At 34.2% G+C, this 17632-nt stretch overlaps 3 protein-coding genes and 1 long non-coding RNA gene across 6 annotated transcripts in view; 3 read left to right on the top strand and 1 right to left on the bottom strand.

Annotated features, from left to right (window-relative positions):
• The window catches only part of LOC148913778 (protein CEPU-1-like), a 54843-nt gene extending 52254 nt beyond the window's left edge, over positions 1 to 2589 (top strand). The window contains exons 8-9 of the mRNA XM_089039904.1: positions 1860 to 1957; positions 2087 to 2589. Coding sequence (XP_088896030.1) covers positions 1860 to 1951 — 92 coding nt within the window. The 3' untranslated portion in view covers positions 1952 to 1957; positions 2087 to 2589. The remainder of the gene's footprint in view (positions 1 to 1859; positions 1958 to 2086) is intronic.
• Positions 1 to 17632, bottom strand: part of LOC148913774 (uncharacterized) — a 203344-nt gene that overhangs the window by 109739 nt on the left and 75973 nt on the right. The window lies entirely within an intron of this gene.
• Positions 8235 to 10094, top strand: LOC148913781 (uncharacterized). Its single transcript, XR_016120854.1, has 3 exons — positions 8235 to 9350; positions 9517 to 9846; positions 10057 to 10094. It is a non-coding gene; the product is annotated as an uncharacterized LOC148913781 (long non-coding RNA).
• Positions 15731 to 17632, top strand: part of LOC148913782 (uncharacterized) — a 30270-nt gene continuing 28368 nt past the window's right edge. Inside the window, exons 1-3 of the mRNA XM_089039977.1 lie at positions 15731 to 15797; positions 15913 to 16290; positions 16688 to 16966. Coding sequence (XP_088896103.1) covers positions 15731 to 15797; positions 15913 to 16290; positions 16688 to 16966 — 724 coding nt within the window. The remainder of the gene's footprint in view (positions 15798 to 15912; positions 16291 to 16687; positions 16967 to 17632) is intronic.

The raw sequence follows: 17632 nt of genomic DNA on the forward strand, positions 1-17632 counted from the left end.
ACGCATCGGACTAGAATACCAAAGACGTGGGTTCGAATCCTGCCAAGGGCATTTGATATTTTTCTCTTATTCTCTCTACTTCATTATACACACACCGAACGCATAATTTATTACTACTACTCTTTGGAGGATAATTGAGCCTCTTTTACTAATTTTGGCATGTTCTTTTAGAATATTATTTTTCGATATGTTGGATTAAATTTTAAAACGTCACGCAACCTGATAACCCCCATTAACAAAGAAAGAAGTTGTAAAATGCCTTGAACTACTTCTTATTTTAATAAATTGTGTATATATACGTTAAATGGTCTGCTTCGTTCTACAGTCTACAGGTTTCTCAATATAAAGCTGGCACTATTACACTCTGCCCGCTCAAAAAAAAAAAAAAAAAAAAAAAACACAACACAACACGACCACAACAAACAGAAAATATTATTGGGACATTTTCAACGAAACTTGAGAACACTCAAAACAGCTCTTTTGACGTCTCCCTCCAAAACATTCAGCTCCCAGCCCGGCCTAAAACTACCAAACACAAAGACAGGAAACTAGTGCCAGGGCGAGCCATAATATAAAAACAACAACTACAGTAGTGTACCTAGTTGTATGCCATTAGGCACATGCGTTCCAGAAAAGTTGAGGGAAATCAATAAATATATATACCTACTTGCAAAAACGTTGTCATAGAAAAACACGACATAAGTAATTTAGTGAGAAACTAAATTAAAAGACAAAAGAAGATCAATGAAGCGAAATTGCAGTCCATACCTCGGATAGCCTGTTAACGAGGCTCTCCAGGGCGCGGACGAAAATATATAGATTACACTTGCTTCCTCAGCAAACCCGTAAAAACATGTTTATTAAGAGCATTCCACTAAAAATAAATGAACTAAACCCCAGTTTCGCAATTCTGCAGTAGCCACACGCGCTCATCGAGCGTCTATTTTTTTCATAATGCAATACTGTAAAAAGATATCAAAGATAGTAGTTTTTCTTTTTCTAGGCTTAATAGGTTCTTGTTTATAGGGGGTATAAATGACAAATTTTAGGCTAACAGGTTCTTAATTTTCAGGTTCTTACTCGCAGGTTTTTACTGTATATCAGTTCCTACTCTGCACATTTAGTAGCAGTAGCAGTAGCAGTAGCAGTAGCAGTAGCAGTAGCAGTAGCAGTAGCAGTAGCAGTAGCAGTAGCAGTAGCAGTAGCAGTAGCAGTAGCAGTAGCAGTAGCAGTAGCAGTAGCAGTAGCAGTAGCAGTAGCAGTAGCAGTAGCAGTAGCAGTAGCAGTAGCAGTAGCAGTAGCAGTAGCAGTAGCAGTAGCAGTAGCAGTAGCAGTAGCAGTAGCAGTAGCAGTAGCAGTAGCAGTAGCAGTAGCAGTAGCAGTAGCAGTAGCAGTAGCAGTAGCAGTAGCAGCAGCAGCAGCACTAGTAGTAGTAGTAGTAGTAGTAGCAGTAGGAGCAGTAGTAGTAGTAGTAGTAACAGTAGGAGCAGTAGTAGTAGTAGTAAAGTTGTAGTAGTGGTAGTGGTAGTAGAAGAAAACAGTTGGTTACATTATTATTATTATTATCTTATCATTATTTTTATTTCTATTTTAATTTGTTCTTTTTTTTGTTCCATTTGTCTTAGCCTTAGGTTTTAGCCTTCATTGTCTGATGTTCACGTCACAGATATTTAACAGCATGTTTATGAACCTTAAACACCGTTGTAAACAAAGAGAAAGAGAGGGGGAGGAAGAAGCTAAAAAGCGCTTTTGTAAAGCGAAGGGATTATCTATTGTTTTTTCTTCATAAGGGAACGGAAACATATTTTATTTTTGTACGCTATTTAACTTTTGATTAACCTAAATATTTCTCTTTTAAGCACAACCCGAACCGAACTCGTCGAACATACTAAGGCACATTAAGGGTTACATGATATTAATGGATATTGCACTGGTCATGTGGCACTTTTAAATTTAGGTAAAGGTCACACTAAATATTAAAAATAATATTTATCGATGTTTATTACAACTTGAATTTTACTAATTTCATTTTTTACTGCTTCAATTGCAAGCTTTAAAATTTGTTTTCTTTTATGTTATTTTTCAGGGTCTTTGTTCCCAATGAAGAGATGAAGGGAGTCAGAATTATTGAAGGATTGCTATAGATCTTGTAAGGAGCTGAACAGAATTACTTTGCGATTGCTTACGCAGTAATGAATTAAAACTTTGTTATGCGTGCTTGGAGGAAATTGTAATACCAAAAACATTTTTAGAGCACTTGATATATATTAACCTATACATTAAAACTGAGTGGATGTTGCAATAGACCCCTCATGGAGTTTCAAACCTAAACTAGCTCAATTCTTTTTAAAAGCTCTTTTGACATTTTAAAAAATGTTTAAAATCTTTTAAGGATACCAAGAGAATAGTGAAATTTTGTATAACAAAAAGCTACTGTAAGGGATTTTGGTTGAGTGATGCATGAAAGGGCATCATACTTGAGGTCTGCTGCTATGCATGAGTGAAATATTCAAGCTGAAAAATAAACCAAAGTACAAATAAGAAACCGAAATGAAAAGAAAAATGATGATAAACTTAAACTTAAATTTATTCACGCTAACATATCCATACTTCAGAACAGTATTCAAAAAATGGTCTTATCAGTGCATTGTAAACAGATACCAATGTTTCTTGTTTTGCAAACTCTCTAAGCCTTTTAATAGTACCAATACCGGAAGATACTTTTCTCGCAATATCGTCAATATGTGTTTCCCAAGTAAGGTTATCATCTATGTTTACTCCTAATACTTTGGTACTTTGAACTCTCTTAACTACATCATTTCTAATTACTGCATTTGGTTCATACTTGAGACTTCTATAATGTGATTTCTAGATCCGATAAGAACATATTCCGTCTTGGCTATGTTGAGGCTTAGTTTATTTGCTGATAGCCACGTTTTTATACTGTTCAGGTCGAGGTTCAAAAAGTGTTCTGTTTCATTTATTGATTTTCCTGCTGCTGTGATATTTGTGTCGTCAGCAAACATTCTAGGTATTGAGTATTTTAAACAATTTGGCAGATCATTTATGTATAAAAAGAAAGAATAACGGGCCAAGATTTGAGCTCTGGGGAATTCCACAAGTTATTGCTTTTTCATTAGAAAAACTGCCATTCACCTGAAATGTTTGCATTATTATTATTATTTTTTTTTTTTCACTGTTGTTTTATCTTATTTATTTATTTGTTTAGTCTTTTAGGGAAGTTAGAATACCTAAGGTTTATGGTTTAAACCCGGTCAGATTGTATGAACTTTATTGAAAAGTCAAGAATAAAATAATAATAATAATTTTAATAATAATAATAATAATAATAATAATAATAATAATGATAATACTAAAAATGGTAATAGTAATAATAATGATAATAATAATAACAATGATAATTTTATTCTTAATTTAATAATATTAATTTTAATTCAGTTTAATTTAATTTTAATCTTAACTTTAATTATCAATCTAGATTTTAATCTTCTTTTTTCCTTCGTTTGTTTGTTTTTGTTTGTAAATTTTGCGTATTTGCGTGTGTCTTCAAGTAGTCAGATTATCTATTTGTAGTGAGATTTACATATGTAAATGAAAAAAGAAAAAGAAATAAAGTTTCCATTATTATTCTTTTGTTTATTTCAACTTTACTGACTCGTTTCACAAGTATTGCTTTTAGTGAAATTGCGGATACATTATATTTCTAAGCAATTTCCCAGTTATATCAAGTCAATATCAGATCAGATGTATGTTTATATTTAAAATTCATTATCATTATTATTATCATCATTATTATTATTATTATTATTATTATTATTATTATTATTATTATTATTATTATTACTTTTGGCATCAAAAAGTGCTAAACCAAGTCAGTCCAGTACCTTCCGAAACTCTTAATCAACAATGATCTTATTCCTCGCGTAAACATCAATGAATCTTTTCGTTACCTAGGCAGATACTTTGATTTCGAAATGTCAAACCAAAAACACAAATCAGAGCTCATTTCCGAAATCAGGCATCCCAGACCTCCTATATATCCTATATTTTCTATAATTTGTATAGGACCCTATAAAGAGCCTACATTTAAAGAAAACCTCCTATATTTCCTATAAATAGGACGACTGCTGAGTGACACATCTACATTTTACACTGTTTAGCATATTGGGCGTTTTTTGTTTTGTTTTTTTGACTTTTTTTTTTTTTTTTTTTTTTTTTTTTTTGGTTCTGTCTTTTTTATGGCCTATTTGGTTCTGCAAATAAATCATTGCCTGTGCACCCTCCCTGCAAGATCCCTGGTTGCGCCACTGAAAAGCTATTTTAATTAGCTCCTATAAAGTGCATATATTTTTGGGAAAAATTCCTATATTTTCCTATATTTAGAACTTGCACAGCCTATATTTCCTATCAAATTTGTCTAACAATTTAAAAACATAGATTCATCAGGTATTAAAATCCCGACAAACACTATGTTTGACACAGGTATTCGGACTCAAGCAAAGGGGGAAGTGTTGGGGAGGGGGGGGGGGGTACGTATGTGAAAAATGATCGAAGAAAAATGATGAAAAAGATAGAAATAAATAGCATAAAATAAACAAATATTAAGTCAGTGGGTGATTGGAACAGTTGAGCGTACGAGACGTATATGAGAGTATTATGGATATGTATCGTAGATAGGTAGCAATGATACAGTAAACGATAAAGTACATCCTACAATGTATATTGAGTTAAAAAATAAAAGTGTTTCGAGTGAAGGCAACGTTACGAAACATGAGCTCATGCGTCACGGCAGTGTGGTAGGGAATACAATATAAAACTATGAAAGCTCTGGGATGGTCGTTCGATCTACCAAGTATTTATCATCAGGGGTTAAGACACAAGGTAGAGGTCAGTATTCGACCTACACGTTTCAAAACGTCTACCGCCAGAAGCTTAACCCTACGTGTAACGAGACGACTTGGACACACCACGTTGGCCTGTGTGTGTGTTATGTGTAGAAAGAATATACATAAGTAGCGGAATATACATATCTAGGAAGGGAAGGTATGCAGGGAATGCATGCAATGCAATATGAGAAGTACGGAATATAACGTGACTTAGTGTTGGGTGTCCTGTGTTTGCGTTTGGAAAGAAAGTACATCGAAGGGGGAAGGGAGGGGATTGTATGTAGTGTATTTTCCAAAAAATTAAAAATATTCTAAAGATTAAACTTAATATAATTTCCAAGATATCCAATTAGATCCATATAGGTATTGCAAATATAAAAAGGAATATGGATTTTCAGGACTTTTGAAGTAGTTTCAATACGACTATAAACGATTTGTTTAAAAAATCCAAGATGGCGGCCGTGTGGTCACGTGACCTGGTTTCCATGGTAACAGATATGCCGTAATTGCTTGCCTTGAACAATTACTACTACGAACTAAATTTGGGAAAGATTCATAGTAAACTGTCAAAGATATGAATAAATAACTGATTTTCCATCACTTCCTCAAAAGAGCCATGGCTTAATGGTGCTGAGAATAAGACATTTTCCTCATTTCCCCTTTTATCATCGCTGCTACCTATTACCTACATCCCTTCCTATCTATATTATCCACACGAAACTTATTCCCTTCCTATGCCCTCGTGCTCCATTGACACGCGCTCACACTCCTTTACACTTACGCACAACAACCCATCCCCCTGTCCCCTTGCTTGAGTCCGAATACCTGTGAATTTCATAGTATTCTCGGATTAAATTCTGAGATTCTATGCATTACACTAGCACAGCCTATGTTTCCTATCAAATTTGTCTAAAAAGTGGCTGGGATGCCTGCGAAATAGATGATATGATGTCCACCATTGATCTAAAGCCTCTTCATTCTAAGAATAAACTGCTGCTGTATAATCGATTCGTGCTCTCCAAAATATCCTGGCACTTTACTGTAGCTGACCTCTCCATAACTTGGGTTAAAGAAAATTTTGATTTCTCTGTTAAGAAGTTTATTAGTAAATGGTTTGATATTCCTATATCTGGCTCGCTGAGTAATGTTTTCCTTCCTAAAAACAAATTTGGTCTGAACATTGTTCCTCCGTCTATCAAGTTCACTCAATGTCAAAGAGTTTTGCGCAAAGCTTTAAGAACATCTACTAATGACTCAGTAAAACATATCTGGAATTCAACTAGTAACGACAAAAACATTCAGTATGACATTTACAAATCTACAAAGGAAGTTCTTAAAGACTTCCATTCTTCACAAGAGGATAAACTACAAAACAGGCGCTAACTCTTCAAGGATCTTTCTTTTCTAATGTCCTTAAATTCTCTATGCTGAAGATAAATAAACTCTGGTCCAATGCCCAATCAAAGTTACCTAAGAACATCTTCAATTTTACTGTCCGCTATATCAACAACACTCTTCCTACGCGCAAAAACATGGCTAAATGGGGTACTTCCTCGTGTTCGGACTGCTCATTCTGTTTAATGCCTGAGTCTCTTCTTCACATTGTGACGGGGTGTAAATCTTACCTACAACAGGGTCGCTTCACCTGGCGTGATGATTCTGTTCTCAACTTTCTCGCCCGTAATCTTCCTAGTGTCTGCAAAAACACAACTCTTTATGCCGATCTCCCTAGCCCATCACAAGCCCATCTAGCATAACTGGTGACAGACTGCGTCCTGATCTTATCTTATCCATTACTAATAAGTGCTTGTACATACTTGAATTAACAGTTGGTTTTGAATCGAATCTTGACAATAACATTTAACTTAAGAAGCTTAAATATTTAGAACTGGTAAATCGACAAAAGAGTCAATTCACGGATGTCAAGTTTGTCAATCTATCCATCAGCACCCTTGGTATCTTCTCCAACAAATCATCAGAGTTTGTAGAAATGATGAACGAATTAGGTTTAGAGAAAAAGCAGCAGAATAATATATTTAGGAGCGTAACGAAAATCATCATCACATCCACTTATTACATTTTGTTGTCGTAACAAAGCATGGGATAATCCTGAATTGATAAAGCTTTAGTTTTGTAAATTTTCATATTCGAGTAAGTCATATTCGAGTAGTCAATTGTAAATTGCCTTCAAGTAGAGAGATTTATAATTAAAGAAATGTATTATTTATTTCATATTTCCGTAATATTCACGGAACACTGCGGCAACAAGCATTGAATACGGGAATATGGTTGAGGAATATGAAACGCATACGCATATTTCGTTACGTTGATATAATAAGCTGGGAACTGAGGTTGAGCAAGAAAAAAGCAAGCCCAGGAACCCGAGGCGTAGCTGAGCTTTTTTCTTGTTTGTCACAGTACAGAGACATAAGCATAGCTTTAAAAAGCTTTAAAAAGCTTTAAAAAGCTTTAAAAAGCTATGTAGCAAGCAGTTGATATAAGGCATTCATAAAAAAAAAATAAAAAAACAAAAAAAAAAACCCAAAAAACAATGAATATACAATAGAATACAATATATTTTCTAAATACATTACATCAACTGAGTACTATAAGTATAAATATCCCATTTATAATACAAATTAACAAATAAAATATCTTCAGTTGTTTCTCTTTAGTCCGGGAACAACTCGGTGAGATTCGAAAGTGCATGGGGATTTCTTTTCTTCTTACTTTCTACCTTGGATTTTTTAAGTTTGACACTTCCATTTTTGGTTTTCCTTTCTAGTTTTGCCTTATGAAATATAAAAAGCAAATGAACGCTCTCTATAAAAATGTCGTTATAATTACTAACCGTCCTGTGCTTTTTAAAGCCTTAACTTTGCAGTACTATTGGCAATAAAGTATGAGGTATTTTTACATCGAAACGATTGCATTGCTGATTTCATTGGTAACTCTTTCAAACGATATTTTCAATATTGATTTTTGTGTTAAGTAATCTACGTAATTAATGTTGTTTGTTTTAATTTCCTGATTTTATTTGTTTCATGCTGATGGTATGATTTCACGATATGCGATAGGTATTCCTTGGTTCACTCGAGGACCTCCAAGTGTGCTCTACGTGTCCAGTGGAGGTACAGTGAGACTTGTGTGGGATTACAATGTCAGCAATAGAAATGCAAAGTTTGATCCATATTCACCAGAGTGAGCTCTGTGTAATACAAGTGGATTTATAATGGTAATTGAACTGAGTGGAGTGCAATTTGGTCTGAAATCAAACGCGCGATTACAAAATCGCACGACCGCGTAGCGGGAGTGCGGTTTGTAATTGCAAGTTTGATTTCAGACCAAAATTGTACGACACGAAGTTCAATTACCACTTTATTATATCCATTTTGAAATCTTTTTTGAAAAAGACGTTTTTTCAGTTAAACCGACATGACTTACAATCTAAAAGCAGTCGATTCAAACATGCTGCCAAGAGAACTTGTTTATACTGATCGAGCAATGATTCTCATTTTGAAAACCAACACTTTCAATCCAAAACTAAAATGAATTTATATCGGACCAAAAGGCATTACGTGTATTAAGAATCGTTTACTTACATTAAATAACAAGACAATTCTGCCCAAAAGGGTTGTAATGAACTGGCTGTTGTCCATATTACAGCCAATGCTCACTGCTTGTATTTTTACGATTTCTGTTCAATATGTTAAGATCACACTTGTGCCGACAAAACAGCAAAAATCAAAGGTTGTTTAGTCCTTCGGTTGTCCTTAAGAAGTCACTTAGCTCAGCAAAAATCTTCTTCTTAAGAAAAACTTCTTTTAATGACTGTATTTTCGATGTGTTGTTATGCTTTACAGATTGAAAAGGAAACCACTTTCCACGATCAATCGCCAAGAAGTCACATTCAAAAGATGCCGATTGCATTTTCTCCCACTGCTTTTCGCTGTAATATCTTTAACTTACTTAAGCAGTTACTTTACAAAGATGCTTTTGACGATTTTAAGTGATCAGTTGGTCTTTTTAAGTCCTTTTTACGGCTTTTTAAGTCTTTTTTTAAGACTTGTGACGGTAAAATCGTTCTTCAGAAAAAATTATTTGAGCCGTGGCTCTTTTTTTTCGCAAGAAGCGGTGAGCTCAACACTAAGATGGATTCCTTGATATAATTGGCTAGAAAATGACATGTCTCTCTTGTGATTGGTTCATATCAGTTGATGTGCAAAATCGTGCAATTTATGCTGAAATCACTGCTGCAGGGAACCAATCAGATCGCAGGATTTGCTTGTGATTTCAAAATGGATGTAATAAAGAATAGGTATCCGCGTCGAGGATGGTTTCAATGAAAGGACGCTCGTTATTCCCAAAACTGCCCAACAAGACTGCAAGGTCGACTCAGTAAAGAGTCCACAGCTACTCTTGTCATCTCTAATCTCACCAAAGGTGATAGTGGTTTATATGAATATTTATTTTTGGTTCGGCGCGTTTCGGGGCGCATAGATAATTGCAGGATGTTTTGTTTTGTTAATTTGGTGTCTTTTTTTTTTTTTTTTCTCTTTTTTCCGCTGGTTCCCTTCTAATTGTTCCTTTTTTTCAATTTGTTGTCCAGATAAACCCACTATACTTAGATAGATGTGGCAGTGCGCCGTGTGGGATACATAGTTACTATACTATACTTAGTTTAACAAACTCTATCATAATGCCTATTATCAACTGAAAAGAGATTCGCCTTACATTGCCTGGTTGATAGTCTGCCCACTCCATTGATCAAATGGTATGATCTTAAAGGAATGCAAATTACCAAGGGGGTTAGGAACATTACAGGCGGTAGTATTTTGACACTAGTAACATATAGCAGTGATCAGTATGGACTGTACATATGTCGAGCACAAAACGAAGTTGGATTTGACGAAAATCTCACAATTTTTTTCAAGGAAAGGTAAGAGATGTATTTTTTTAAAAATCCAGTTTTCTCTCTACAATAATGTGCGGAAAATAACATCCCCCCTTCCTCTGTAGCATATAAACATGCTGTTGTAGACAAAAAAATGGGGTGGAGGGGGGCAGTGTGTGCGTAGCTTAATTCCACGACTTTACCAGATGTCCTTTAAAATTGTAAAATATTTTTTGTGCGTGTTTTCTCCTACAGATTTGGCTGTCCTGTTTTGGCTCGAAAAGGTCATGAGGTATGCCAATAATCTTTTATATATTTTTGATTCTTCCCTTAAAAATAATATTACAGTTATTTAGCATTATTATTCTATTTTTCCTTCAATTCCTTTCTTCCCTACTTCCCATTTATTCCTTTGTTTGTTTGTTTGTTTTTTATTTTTCTCTCTACACCTTGTAGCTTTAGCTTTAAATACTCTTGAAACAGAGCACTGATGGAGAGAGCTTGTAAAGTGCGCACCGTCGGCTTCCATTGATAACAGTTGAAATTCAACTGAAGGAACTAGCGACGTTAAATATAGCTAATTTTCCTTTTAAACGCTTTCGAAAGCAATTGTTAGTTCGTTATACGTGAATGGAATATTCTATTGAATGCATGCCTAGTCTTGTCCTTTAAAAACATGCAATCCAACATAAAATTGCAGTGAAACAGGTGGTGGTATCATTTCCCAAAGTGTTGGTTTTCTTCAACTAAATCTGCCTCATACTAATAATTACAGTTGATACATCTCAAAGCAACTCTGGATTGAACTAATGATAATAATAATAGTTTATTATTTGTATTGCGCAATTTAACATGTTAATATGATCAACTGCGCATTACATATAGGTACTAGGCATAAAATTAGAATTAGAATCCTGTTTACGCCTTTAAAAATCAATTTGAAAAGTTTTGAATATACTTTTTGACTAGAAAGACAATTTAAATAGTATTGATGAAAATAACCATGGTATCTTATGCTTTAAAAAATAAAGAGACTATAAAAGAACACAAAACAAAAACAAAAAAATCCAATTTAACTAAACCTGAGCCCAAATAATAATAAAAGCCGAGGTGCATTTATAAACTACTTCTTTTCATAAAATCACCCTAGCTTCAAGTTCCCCCAAATATAGTTATATTTGTTCGAATATTTTGAGGTGTTGAAAGTTTTAAAATAACAGGGAAAAATGCTTTTTCCTACATATTGTCAAGAAGCTATATAATTCAAGACGTATTGAAATTGGAACTATATGGAAGTGAAATACGATATATACTAGTTTAAATAGCATTGCAATATTTTGATCCATCAATGCTTCAATCTATAAGAACAATGGGGTTGTCAGTAGATCTATTGATTTCATTGACGATCAAACTGTTACTCTTGAACAAAACGCATGGTGAGAAATTTTACTTTCTCATAGTTTAGTCAACAGAAATATTCACATTGATAAGTCATTCATATTTTATTTATTGAGTAGTTCCACCAAGTGTTTTGTATGTGTCTGTAGGGAAAACAGCTAAGCTCGTGTGGGATTACAGTGTGGATAACAGGATGGAAGAGTTTGATGTTTCTTCACCAAGGTGGATTTTCTATGCAGACAATAAGAGGGCATTTCTAATCGCACAAGAACTTGTGTTCAACAAATGGAAATGGTACATAAACACCAATACATGTCCTGCTAGACTACTGAACACTGTTCGAGTGAGTAAAGAATCAACTGCTACACTGATAATCCATAATGTTACTCTGGCTGATAGTGGTGCGTATGGATGTGTTCTGATGCTGGCAACAAGAAGCTCCATAACAAGTAAAGTCAAACTCGTCGTAACATGTGGGTATAATTCTTTCAATTTGTTGGAATTGTTGTTCTTGTTTCTATTAAATTATTTTCTTGTTTGCTTTAGTTTTTGATTTTGATTTTGAAATATCTTCCGTTTGTTTGTTGTTTTTTATTAAGGTGAGGATCTCGTTTTCCCATTAACATTTATTCAACCATGCATAATCAGACTCGAACTGATAAGTACAATCTTATTCTTAAAATATTGAAAATATTTGTTCTTTCGTTCTTTCGTTCTTTCGTTCTTTCGTTCTTTCGTTCTTTCGTTCTTTCGTTCTTTCGTTCTTTCGTTCTTTCGTTCTTTCGTTCTTTGTGCATACTATATCCTTTGCACTTTCAACTTTGCGCTAATTTGAGCAATTTTGATAGTTAACTTTTTCATGGATATATGGTATGCATTCTAATGAAAATGTTCAAAATAAGTCATTTGGTTTTTCGTTGTTTGCCATATTTGTAAGGGCGACGACTGATGTACTTACATGTGCTATTTTCTTATTTACAGCATTTCCATCTTTATCGATCAATCCGTCATTTTCAAACATACCTGTTAACGAATCCCAAGAACTGCATATCAAATATTCTGCGGTAGGAACTCCTATGCAACGTCACGTGGCAAAAAGTACAGGGTGATGTCATTGATCAAGGCGTAGGGAATGTGACAATCGATATTACAAATATTACAAGATATGACAGTGGGCAATACGAATGCTGTGCTATCAACAACATAAACAAACCTCCATTTTGTAAGAGTATCTTGGTAACTGTCCAGTGTGAGTCTAAATGATATTTTTTTAGATATAAAAATATATGTTGTTATGTTTTTAGCCAAAATGGTTGGGTGAGGGGGCGCTGCAAGGTTTGTAACAAATCAATATGATCACAATCAAGATCATTGAAACAGTGCAGTCTGGAAATATATAATTCGCTCTCTTCGCAGATGAGCCGCAAATAGATTTATTTCAGTCAAATGTCACAGTTGCTTCATATAATGGTGGTAAAATGAGGATATACTGTTTGGCCTATGGCGTGCCCTCACCCCTGTTCACGTTTTATGATCCCCGTAATCGATCAATATCGACTGGATCTCATACTCTTACTGGTGGTAGTGTCTTGGAAATTGTAACCATAAAAGCAGGCAGCTATGGGTTATACAGGTTTAAAGCAAAAAATATGGACGGACGGACGGACGGACGAATGGATGGATGGATGGATGGATGGATGGATGGATGGATGGATGGATGGATGGATGGATGGTCCTTGGAATGATTTACTCATAAACAATTAATGTCATCTATCCTCAGTCCATCCACCCTAGTAGAAATCACCATGGAATAACGACATCATCACCACAAACCACTACAGGTCAGAATTACCAATAAACATGTGATGACTCAATTTCTTAACTACTTCAGTTGAATTATTAACATTTGACTTGACTTCCTAATCATCATTCAAAGGTCATGACTCAAGAACCAATTCTGCTGGAGAGAGGTCTTGCTCGACACTATTTATTCAAGGTTATGTCAAGACGTTACATATATAAGTATAAATAAAGGTTACATACATTTTAATTCATTCGTTTGTATATATTGACATGATTTTTCTTTTTTCTTTTTTTTTTTTTTTTTTTTTTTTTTGCTTTACCGCTACCCCGAGTCTGCAGGCACATACTGTGCCTTACCTTTAATCAATTATTATTTTTTCTGCTTTTATCAGGTCGCACATTTGCAACAGTTCATTTTATAGTAACATCAATATCAATAGTTGTGAATATTATCATGGCTCTATTAGTGTGCTACATTTTAATTTTAAACACTTTAATTCCAGCATACAGTGCAAGTCACGTAGAATTAATCAGGATCCGTGAAGTATGTAAAACGATTGATAATGATTCAATGGTATAATTTCTGATTTATTTTACTCTTTTTTTCTTTTCTTTTATATCTAGCAAAAAAAAAAAAATCATCAGGGTGTGTCTATCTTATACTTTTTATCATAATTTTAAATATATTCTAGTTTTAAGGAAGAGGAGCGACAACCAAAGGTAAGTTCACATGTTCCATATACGTACTGTATGTAATCAGTTTAACCCATCCGTTGCATATCCTGAGACTCCCTACCGTGCAAAAACAAAAAATTCATAGCTCATGACGTTTTGACGATTATATTTTTGCTTTTTTGGGTTTCAAAACCAGAAGAATCTTTTCCAGTTGTAGAGGTGAGTTTGATACTATAAAATGTCTGTAATAAGAAAATGAAAATGAAAGGAAAAAAGCCACAGGTTGACTTGGACTACGTTTTTGATTTATTATCTATAATTTATTTAGGGGGGGGGGGGGGGGGGGGATTTAAAGTGGTAATATATATCTGAATATGGATCGGACTACTCACTCAACCTTGACCCCTTATTGATTACCAACTTAACCTAAGCAGTAAAAGGGATAGAGTAGATGTTTGGGGTTTATCTAACAAACAGACAAACAAACACAATTTGTTTTACTATATTCTTTTATACCAGGATAGAATAGAAATTGAAACACACGAACCAGCAGCATCGAAAACACCCCACGAAACACCAAACCTGATACCACCGATCGAATATTGATGTTGGAGTAGTATCGACAGAATGCACTCTAACCTTATTGGAAGAGAGGAAACCAAAAGAGAACCCTGCAGAGCAGCACATTCTGCCAGGAACTCAGCATCTTTATCAACAGATAAATAATGGAGAGTCATTGTCAAGAGAGCACGAGTATCAGTCGCTACTAAGGGACAATAATGAAATAGGGCTACCAACAAATGTTCCCTGTGAGACAGCGCAAAAACATGCTACATCAAATGTTAATCAGCAGCAGCAAGGATCAGAATACCAACCACTACATCTGTATTCAAGCGTAAAAGAAAAGTAGTTGTATTGAAGTAATGTTGGATGTTGTGATAGAAGTACCTAGAAGGTTTTATTAAAAGAAAAGAAAAAGAAAAAAAGAAAAAGAGATGTTTCTACTAAAAATAAGATAAAAAGGAGGAATAAGTGAACAATAAGATAAGAAAGCAAAAGTACAAAGGAAACAAAGCAAATATATCAAATTAATATTCATCTAAATATATTGTCAGATAATTCCCATAATTTTTCCCTCATTAATAAATGTGATTTATTGCAACTCGAAAACAAATGCTATTTTTAGACTTTCATCAGACTCGTCCTAGCGTATACAATTTGTAGTATTATAATATAAGTGGTAGTAATTAATAAAATGACATTCAGTGTATGCATAATGTAGTGGACAATATCTACGAAAAAGAAAGAAAAAAAAAAAAAAAAAAAAAAAAAAGAAAGAAAGAAAGAAAAGGCGCGCGCCATGCGGTATGTTTATCCTTATTGAATGACAGTAAACCAAAAGGCGCCTTCCATGTGTACGAAACCTCTCTCGAGCACAATACTTAACCACAAGGGGCTTCCTTAAATATCTTAGAGGTTTAGATGCTTTCGAAATCAATCGTCATGTTTGATTCCATTACTATCTCCACTGGTATATTATTTTGAGCACAAAGCTGAGTTTGTTTGTAATGTCTGGGGGAAACACTTTTTAAAAAATAAGTGATATTTCTCATGGATGCCCTGCATCCAGTATATCGTAAATATTTGAAGCATCAGAAGGAAAATCATCTGGAACAAGAATCACGTTTACGCCCTTCGGCTCAGTTGGATTGTTTTTAGTAAACGGAAGTAATAATAATAATAATAAGGAACACAATATAATATAAAGCAAACCAATATAAAACAAAGCAAAAACGACAGTGAACCTTAATCATTTTGACTCGATATTAAATCAAGTGGTCCAATGATTACAACGAAACAACCATGAATTTCATTTTAGCATTATTTGATTGGTGCTATAATGCGCTAGAATGGAAGAAAATACTTTTTATTGATATTTAGGTTCGAGAAAGAAATTCCACATGCATAAAACAACGAATCATGAAAGTGAAATACATTACCTATTCAAATGTTATATCATTACGATCCACTAATGCTTTAATCTTTTGAAACAATGGAGGCATCTCTAGTCCTATGGATTTCACTGATCATCAAAGTGTTACTCATGAGCAGGACGCAGGGTGAGAATTTGTTCTGTCTACTTTCTCAGAAATATCGTTTTATCCTACAGGAATAACCATTTCGCAATAACATTATTTTTTTACATTTTTAATATTTCCTGGTTAAACATTTTAGGTGCAGCTCGTGTCACAGTAATTCCACAAAGTGTTTCATATGTGTCTGTAGGAGAAACCGCTAAGCTCATGTGGGATTACAGTGTGGATAACAGGATGGAAGAGTTTCATTTTTCTTCACCAAGGTGGATATTCTATGCTGACAACGGCGGTGCATTTCAAATTGCACAGGAAAATCGTGCATCCAACAAGTGGAAATGGAACATAAACAATGATACATGTCCTGCTAGACTACTGAACCCTGTTAGAGTGAGTAAAGAATCTAACGCTACACTAATAATCCATAATGTCACTCTGGATGATAGTGGTACGTATGGATGTGTTCTGGCGCTGGCAGCAAGTAGCCCCATAACGAGTAAAGTCAAACTCGTCGTAACATGTAAGTTCAAATTCTTTTAGATGCTATACATCTGATTATTACTAAGATTGTAGGAAAATGGTACATATATTGCGATTTTATCGAGTTTCAACTATTTTTATCATTCATGTTATAATTACATCAAGCTTTCGTTTATCTTTGTTTTTTATTTATTTTTAAACTATCTTCGTATTCAGTTTTTCTTTCTCAAACGGAACGTTTTTTAGTTAGTTTGGTTTGTCGTTTTTGCTTTTGTTTAATTTATAGATAATTTTTAATAATAGATAAGGTTCTATCTGTTGTATTTTTTAGCACCATTAATATCAATATTCTTGATGCAGCTTGAAACTTTTTTAGCATGAACAATTATTGTAATTTTTGCAGTGTATTAAATTAAGTTTCGTTCTTTTTATAACAGCTTTGCCTAATATCACGTTAAATCCTTCGTCTTCAAACATACGTGTCAATGAATCCGAAGGATTACTTATCAGCTGTTCTAATGTTGGGATTCCTAAACCAAATGTCACATGGCTGAGATTGATGGATGGTGGCAATTTTCATAAGAACCAAGGCGTTGGAAATGTAACAATTAATATATCAAATATCACAAGAAACGATAGTGGAATATATAATTGCTGTGCCAGTAACAACCCGAAAGAGAAACCAGCCTGTAGAAGTACAACAATATCTGTCCAGTGTGAGTTTAGTACATTGATTATATTCTCGACCGAAGTTGTATGTCGATGTTTGGGTTATCCTAATAGATCATGAGATTATTAAGCAAACCCTATTACCTAAAACACTTTGGCTGAATACCAATCTAGTGACAGCAAACAAGAAAAAAACACAGTTAGACAGATCAAAAATATAGAGGAGAAAGAAAGACAGACGTCAAACAAAAGCAAAAGCAAAAGCAAAAGCAAAAGCAAAAGCAAAAGCAAAAGCAAAAGCAAAAGCAAAAGCAAAAGCAAAAGCAAAAGCAAAAGCAAAAGCAAAGCAAAAGCAAAAGCAAAGCAAAAGCAAAGCAAAAGCAAAAGCAAAAGCAAAGCAAAAGCAAAAGCAAAAGCAAAAGCAAAAGCAAAGCAAAAGCAAAAGCAAAAGCAAAAGCAAAAGCAAAAGCAAAAGCAAAAGCAAAAGCAAAAGCAAGCAAAAGCAAAAACAAAAGCAATAGCAAAAGCAAAAGCAAAAGCAAAAGCAAAAGCAAAAGCAAAAGCAAAAGCAAAGCAAAAGCAAAAGCAAAAGCAAAAGCAAAAGCAAAGCAAAAGCAAAAGCAAAAGCAAAAGCAAAAGCAAAAGCAAAAGCAAAAGCAAAAGCAAAAGCAAAGCAAAAGCAAAAGCAAAGCAAAAGCAAAAAGCAAAAGCAA

Source organism: Actinia tenebrosa, unplaced genomic scaffold (assembly GCF_029948245.1).
Source record: "Actinia tenebrosa isolate PJP-AT-01 unplaced genomic scaffold, QUT_ActTen_1.0 PGA_scaffold0__85_contigs__length_37466705, whole genome shotgun sequence".
In the NCBI taxonomy this organism is placed as follows: Eukaryota; Metazoa; Cnidaria; class Anthozoa; order Actiniaria; family Actiniidae; genus Actinia; species Actinia tenebrosa.